Below are 7231 nucleotides of genomic sequence, written 5' to 3'. Positions count from 1 at the left end.
GGGAAACAAACTAGCTCATGGGAACACGACATTTTTACTTGTGTCCCACGTTGTTGTTCGCTGTAAAGTTAAACAATATTCTAAGTATATCACGTCCCATAAATATATACATATATGTATACATTTATATTTATGTACTTTATTGTTTTACTACGTTATCAATATGTTGTCTTCATAATTCATTGTTTCATAACGAGCATGAAACAAAGTTGCACCCTATCGGACGCTTCCGCCACGCTTCCGCCTCTCGGTTGACGTCCAGACTTACATGCCGAAGTTATTAAAACATATATTTAAAAGCATTTGGGGCGTTGTTCTGGCTAACATTAGCAACCCTTGTATTCAAATGAGTTAAACTGTCATTGTCTAGCTGTTCTTGGAAGACACCATTTGCAAAATGCTCCTTTTTTGTCCCACATGTGGGAATGTTTTGATCGTCGAGGAGGGACAGAAGTGCCTGAGGTTCGCCTGCAACACATGCCCCTACGTACACAATATCACAAGAAAGGTAAACTTTGTCAAATTGCCATCCCGATATTGTCAAATATTCAAATATTTCAGTCAAGTATTTGCTTTATAATTCACACTGAACCGTCAAGTTTACAAAGTGTAATTGTATTTTACTTTTTTGGTAATGTCAACATTGAAAAGCCATAGCCTAAATGTGTGCGTTGGACATATTTTTCCATCGAAGGTCAACAACAGGAATTATCCTAAACTTAAAGAAGTCGACGATGTTCTTGGTGGCGCCGCAGCTTGGGAAAATGTGGACTCTACTCCTGGTAAGTGCCTCATCCATCGTGGCCAGTGGCCACCCTTTTTACGCCCAAGCCCCCATTGGTTTATAGTATGCACATTTGTAAGTATAGATCAGACAAGATCAACATAGATACGAGTTATACGTACATAACGCCTCTCAGTTCAACACAATAAAGCGGTGATGTAATTAGAACGAATGAACTTTTGGTAGGGAACTCTTTGAATCCTTTTCCTATATGGTGTACTATCTTTCCTCCCAGAAACCTGTCCGAGGTGCGGGCATCTTCGGGCATACTTCATGCAGATTCAGACTAGATCGGCAGATGAACCTATGACAACATTCTACAAATGCTGCAATATCGATTGTGGCCATCGGTGGAGAGATTGATCTGCTTGCATTGTTTGGCACAACTGATGTAAAAACCTTTGACTATGGACTTCTCCACAACCCATTCACCCGCTTCATTTTGTGTTATTTATACTCTAATATTGATTTTGGGATGTCATGGACATGCCTTTTGAAAATAAAAGGAAGTACCAGCTTTAATGTTCAGATGTTTTATTGATAAAATAGTACCTGTAGCAGTCAAACAGCTTGATTTCAGTTATCCACATCACAGAGATAAATGCAGTTATCCACAAAATACAAGACATACAGTGCTTTTTATTTAAAGTACAGTGCAATCCCTCGGATGAAAATATGCTATTCTATCGCAGCTCGCCTGAAATCACATGTTATTGAAAAGCATACTAAACTAGGGATTACCAGTAGTCATTTAAATTGGGCAGCCATGTTCTCATCGATTAGAAATGGACATTCTATGGCTGATTAGTATTTCATTTTTTTTTAGTTGTCTGTACTGTTGCCACATTACTTTATCAAAGCCTACACGTCGTTAATGTGTTAGTATGGCAGTTAAAACGTGCAACAATGCAATTGATTCATGTTACTCCTGTAGGCTTACAGACCCATAATAGCACTGTCCCCCACCCTCCCCATATTCAGGGACAGGTTTATATAATTTCTCATTTAATCGTTGTAGACTTATCTAGTTAAGCTGTTAATGTTTCTGAAGCAACATCCTAATGAGAACGATTGAACATTGGATAGGTGCATATCTTGAACAGTGTTAGCATGACAGAATGCTCCGCAGGCAGACTTGGGCCGAGCACACACTATAACGGTAATGGCATGTAGTGTCTCCTGTAATACAATGTAATGAAACCGTATGATCGGACGAAATGTCTGTTAGCTGTATGTACATGGTTATTTTTCATCCACTTCTGAACAATGGAAACAATTCTCAGCCAAACGCTAGTTAATATCAGATGTTATTTTTTGTTACTACTGCATTCAAAGCCGTCTATAAAAGGCATAGCACATCACTGATTTCCTTCATCAACCGAGAAGATTTTTGTCAATTAAAAAAAGGTATGTGTTGGCAAACATTTTAAAAATGTGCGACATGTAGATTTTCACTGAGAGCCTTAACACTTTATAAAATGACATTAGAAATAACACCAATTTGAAAATGAAGGGGGTTATAAGTGTAAACAGCGTTATCTGAAGAGTTATCTCAACTGACATTCAATATTGAAAAGCAATGCAAGTCACATATCCATGCCATGAAATCAACCACCGCGTAAATCGTATTACCAAGACGGATATAAATGTTTTAGTGTTAGTTCACTGACATTCAAAAAACTATACATGTTTTATTGCACAGGAAAGACTAGGTGAATTAGAACAAAAATATACAGACACCAACTCTTCAAAATGACATGTTCAAATGATAAACATGTCTAAAATAAATACAACGCATTACTGACCCTGCGTTGGTGAATTCAATAAAAACGTGCCTTCTTGGCGAGATTCACAGATACTTTGAACTAAATAAAGTGACAATTTTCACAGCTTCCCTCCAGCTGAGGCTTCTATCCTTACATATTTCTTCATAAATGCATATTGCGAGTCTTCTCCTAACCATGGACAATTCTGTACAACACACTTCTGTAACGTTTTGTTTTTTTTCCTGGTGGATGTTATGCCTCATAGGTTTGGTTACCCAGTTTAAGATGTGTACAGTGGAAACGTCATGTCTATACATGGAGAGTCTAGTAATGAGACTGTGTGTGTGTGTGTGTGTGTGTGTGTGTGTGTGTGTGTGTGTGTGTGTGTGTGTGTGTGTGGTGTCTATATTCATGTGTGCATATGCATGTGTGTATATATATATATATATGTATATATATTATTTTTTTATATACATATATATGTACACATCACACAATAAAGACAAGGCCAACTAATAACCAAACTACAGTTAGGGGGGGTTAAAGGAAGTACAGGACACAGCGATAGGCCGGAGAAATAAGCCCGTACCGACCAATAGGAGCCGTGCGTTTTTTCGGTGCATATTGGTATGTCTGCAGCATGCAGCTGTTGGTGGTTAGCAGACACGCTTGTATGTGTAGATGTAGCCCTTGCAGTAAGGACATGTGTGTGTCACGTCCTTGAGATCATCGATCAGACAGGGAATCAGGCAGCAGCCAAGATCACACCTACGGGTAGGAAACATTTATCATTGACACAAGAGAGAAGACGACTCACTGAAGTCGCTTGAACACAGATGTTTTATCAGCAAATATCATTTGGATACATACAAAAATAGTTTTTTGGAGCAGTGGATCATGTCATCTTAATCCCTTACACTGGAATCCGAAATGGATGTTATTGATTAACGGTCATCCATCCAACCGGCTGTTTTTCTTGTCATTACATTCCAAATAAACATGGAACTCAACTGGAAACATTTGAAATCGAATATGCTGCAGTTAAAATAGCACTTAAACATTAAAAGGTTATATATTGAATAGCTAATGTAAAAAGGGAAAAATGATTCCCCAATTGAGTAGCCTATTTACTAATTGGTAAACCCTGTGCATAATGGATGAGGCCAATCTAGATTGAATTACTTAAGTTAATTTCCTTGTTTATAAAGTAAGTAGACTAGCAAGACAGCGAATCGAAAAAAATTCGATCCACCATTTATAATTGAACGTAATACCTCCGGTCATGTCTCAACCAAGGTCCATCCTGAGCCCAATCTTAATGGCCGACTGCGCAAGGGCCCCCTTAACCATATCTCGGACCCATCGTTCCATCTATGTTAAAGCAAAACCTCTGGGGGGAGACCTTTTAGATATAATGTAAAGTCTGATTTGTGAGACTCCCCAATAGCCAACACCACAATGTCCATTAGAGCACTTGGTGCGGTGTGCTTATCGATTCTTGTTATGTTTTTTAGGCCTTTAGTTTGTATATGCTCTTTAGTTGCGTGGCTTAATCCCAAAGGGCTTCTTGCATTATGAATGTGCATCTATGTATTTGTCAAGCAACAATTCTGTTACGATTAGAACTCTGGAAACTAAAACAGGAAAGATCTACAGTGTTTAGTGAAGCTACCTTAGGAGATAAGGTAGGATACAATAATCTCAGACACAAGAACACGTTTTTTATTGAGTGTTAGCCTAAATATTGAACAATTTCAGGGGCATATTTGCTGGTGAGAAATGTTGTATATTTGGTATACTTACTGAGTATAATATATACTGACAGAACACACAGTTATATTTAGCATTGAGGTATCACGACTGATCTCCTTTGCTTCCAGCGAAGCACTTCTATTTTGGCGTAGATGGCATTGAACCAAAGTCTTTTTCTATCTTATATTTTTTTAGCTCGTGCGGATGGGGCCTTGCATCTTTTGTCCCGCGAATCGCCTTTTTTACTCACAATTAGCCTGGATCCTTCAACACTCATGCAAGCTAATTTCCCATCATGACTTTAACCAAAGGGTCGGATCACTTACCCCACAAAGAAGCAGAACAGGCAGAAGAGGGTGTTCATTAGGCCGACATCGTGGGTGATGCGGGTGATGATGGCCTGCTGGCAGTGTGGACACACCGTCTGCACCGGGGACGTCTGGAACATCTCCCCCTGCAGGACGGTGACGGTGGTAGCCGCACCAGGGGGCGACAGAACGGTGGCCGTGTGACCGGCCATGTGACTTGGACCCGGGCCAAACTGGCCTGGCATGGGCTGAGGAAAGTGACCGGGTGGGTAGAAGACTCCTGCATGGGAAGAACAAAACAGCCACTTCATATCATATTCTCACGCATTGCCTGGTCAAAACACACACAGAGGCAGGCAGAGAAGGCAGGGGGTACCTGGCGGGGGCATGGGCATGGGCATGGGCATGGGGCCTTCACCGGGGCCGAGAGGGTGCATGTAGCCAGGCTGCGAGGCCTCATAGGGGGGAGGCCCATAGTCCGGGGGCAGGTTTGCTCCCTGCTGTGGAGCCGCCGCCATCGGAGCTGCTTCAGAGATGGAAGACACGTACAAGGAAGTAGTGATGAACATGTAGGCACGCGGAATAAAGGACTATTCAATCCAACGTCGAAGTGAAACTAGATTATAGTCATCGTGTGGTTTAAGGGGGTCAAAGTCCATCAGCACTGTTTTATGTTATAACACCACACATGTTAGATGGTAAAATAACCAAATTACCAGTAACAACAGGTATCCCATTCTTCTCTTCAATGATTGGGGCGCTTGGGCCTCCGGGGTAGGGAGGTGGGGGGTCACTGGACATGTCGGATCGCTGAATGGAGCAAGGACTGGAGATGAAAGCCGACGCACAACTGTCCTGGGACACACTCACCCTGGGCAGAACAAAGATTGACTGTGAAATATGTGAGAATAGTATGTCATACCAGACATACCAGACTACCAGAATATAGAACACACCCACTACAATTATTGTTCCTTCATATAAACTAAGGCAAGGGTTTATAAAAGATGTGGGGGAGGCTACTACAGAGTATAGGGTTGTACAGTTTGTATTTGGTTAGGTTGAATGCACATTTCCAACCCAACAAGGATAGTTTCATTCTAACTTAAATAATTTACCAAAATTGCACAACAGAAACGCCCCAATATATTGCAAATGTCAAAGGTAACATTTGTACTAAAAAAGGAAACACCAGACTAGGCAGACTAGACACCGAATATAGAAACTATCAATAATTTATATTTAAGGTCGCACTTAAGACTATTGAGGTGCTTTTGTGCATTGATTAACCAGCAGGATAACTAACTATAACGTTGACCCTCGATAGCTCACAGCCACAGTTCAGTGCCAGTACGCAAATGCGTTACGCAATGGTGTCTATCTGTAGCGTCTTAAGTGGTTAATCTGTCTCTGTGGTTGGCCGCAGTTATACAGTAGCAAACGTTTAAGAGAGCAAGATATAGCTACATAAGAGACACAGAGAGATGGATAGATAAACATATGGATGGATGGATTCATGGATACATGGATATAAGGTTAGCTAGAGGGGTAGAGAGATGGATAGAGGTAGATGGAGATGGAGAGATAGATCGATAGATAAGGCTAACAGCTGCTTGTCCTCACGTTATATGTGTGATGGTGAGATCACCAACACATGCCTTCGTGTTGTGTCCTTCAGTGAGCCATCCCACCAGTAAATGAACCACGCGAAAGGCGAACGTCGTGTGTCATTCAAGTATAGAAATAACGGTTGAAGTTTAAGTAATTAATACTTATAATATTTAGAAAAGGATGTTTGCTTAATTATCAATGGCAACCAACATCGAGCTAGCTTGTGAAGACGATCGTCAGGCATGACAGTACCTACCTAGCAGACTACGTTTGTCTACAGACATATAAATATCTCACTGGGTCAAACGCACATGCCATTGTATATTTTTTTTTATCAGAATGACAACTTACAGATTGAAGATTCACCTCCTGCAAAGGGTGGCAAAAACCGCGGTATACCCGAAAGTTAGGGGGCTGTAGCCTGGCGTTAGCTAGAAGCTAGATCTTTCTGGAGTAAACATCCGTGGAGAGGGGCTTTACACCTGACGTCATCCTGATCTACTCAGCGGATTTACCCAGCAGAAGAGCGCACCACCGTGTCCTATGATGTATTATTCTATGTTGATCAGCACATATCTGTTATTGGTGCGTTTGGATAATAAAAAAAAATCCAAACTCTTCACCGTTACCTCCGCCAGCAAAGAGAAAATCTCATTAGGAGCACTGAAGATTACGCTGTACTTTACTATATATAGCCTAGTTTATAACATCGGACTAACTGTGAAATACACATCCTTAATCATGGGCTCCACATCACGGTCTTACACGCTCCAAATATCATTTTACCAAAAGATATATGGACGATATATAATTTGATATGAAGATCATCGAATATCTGTATATTTCGAAAATATGTGCATGTTAATGTATTCTATTCAATTTAATCTGTAATTAATAAATAATAATACAATAAAAATACATGTAGCCTACATTTTTTCAATCTTAAAATAATGGACAGGAACTCCATATCATTCTGTACATTCAACTGTATGCCAGGTAGCTAATGATTG

The 7231-nt window shown here is 40.5% G+C and overlaps 2 protein-coding genes across 3 annotated transcripts; one reads left to right on the top strand and one right to left on the bottom strand.

Annotated features, from left to right (window-relative positions):
* Nucleotides 1-210: 210 nt before the first annotated feature.
* Nucleotides 211-2607, top strand: polr3k (polymerase (RNA) III (DNA directed) polypeptide K). Its single transcript, XM_056578280.1, has 3 exons — nt 211-508; nt 695-782; nt 1020-2607. Exons 1-3 carry the CDS (start codon nt 398-400, stop codon nt 1145-1147), a joined length of 327 nt encoding a protein of 108 aa, XP_056434255.1. The 5' UTR covers nt 211-397; the 3' UTR covers nt 1148-2607.
* A 127-nt stretch (nt 2608-2734) lies between these two features.
* cdip1 (cell death-inducing p53 target 1) lies at nt 2735-6779 on the bottom strand. Of its 2 annotated transcripts, none has more exons than XM_056578270.1 (5): nt 6573-6779; nt 5327-5481; nt 4987-5133; nt 4629-4890; nt 2735-3318 (listed from the first exon to the last, which is right to left on the bottom strand). In XM_056578270.1, exons 2-5 carry the CDS (start codon nt 5409-5411, stop codon nt 3207-3209), a joined length of 606 nt encoding a protein of 201 aa, XP_056434245.1. In that variant the 5' UTR covers nt 5412-5481; nt 6573-6779; the 3' UTR covers nt 2735-3206. The 2 variants fall into 2 exon arrangements, with proteins under 2 accessions (XP_056434245.1, XP_056434237.1); XM_056578262.1 differs by having other exon boundaries at nt 4987-5136; nt 6573-6774.
* Nucleotides 6780-7231: the final 452 nt, after the last annotated feature.

The sequence above is a fragment of the Gadus chalcogrammus genome, chromosome 2 (assembly GCF_026213295.1).
Source record: "Gadus chalcogrammus isolate NIFS_2021 chromosome 2, NIFS_Gcha_1.0, whole genome shotgun sequence".
Taxonomy (NCBI): domain Eukaryota; kingdom Metazoa; phylum Chordata; class Actinopteri; order Gadiformes; family Gadidae; genus Gadus; species Gadus chalcogrammus.
Note: the sequence above shows the minus strand (reverse complement) of the source record. Positions and strands in the feature narration are given on the sequence as shown.

What these genes read in the sequence shown, in the direction of transcription:
- polr3k (XM_056578280.1), top strand. Translation starts at nt 398, where the DNA reads ATGCTCCTTTTTTGTCCCACATGTGGGAATGTTTTGATCGTCGAGGAG. An exon ending in TACACAATATCACAAGAAAG is followed by an intron (nt 509 to 694) that starts GTAAACTTTGTC and finishes TTTCCATCGAAG; the next exon opens with GTCAACAACAGGAATTATCC. An exon ending in AAATGTGGACTCTACTCCTG is followed by an intron (nt 783 to 1,019) that starts GTAAGTGCCTCA and finishes CTTTCCTCCCAG; the next exon opens with AAACCTGTCCGAGGTGCGGG.
- cdip1 (XM_056578262.1), bottom strand. Translation starts at nt 5,411, where the DNA reads ATGTCCAGTGACCCCCCACCTCCCTACCCCGGAGGCCCAAGCGCCCCA. An exon ending in TGGGATACCTGTTGTTACTG is followed by an intron (nt 5,137 to 5,326) that starts GTAATTTGGTTA and finishes CCATCTCTGAAG; the next exon opens with CAGCTCCGATGGCGGCGGCT. An exon ending in CATGCCCATGCCCCCGCCAG is followed by an intron (nt 4,891 to 4,986) that starts GTACCCCCTGCC and finishes CTTCCCATGCAG; the next exon opens with GAGTCTTCTACCCACCCGGT.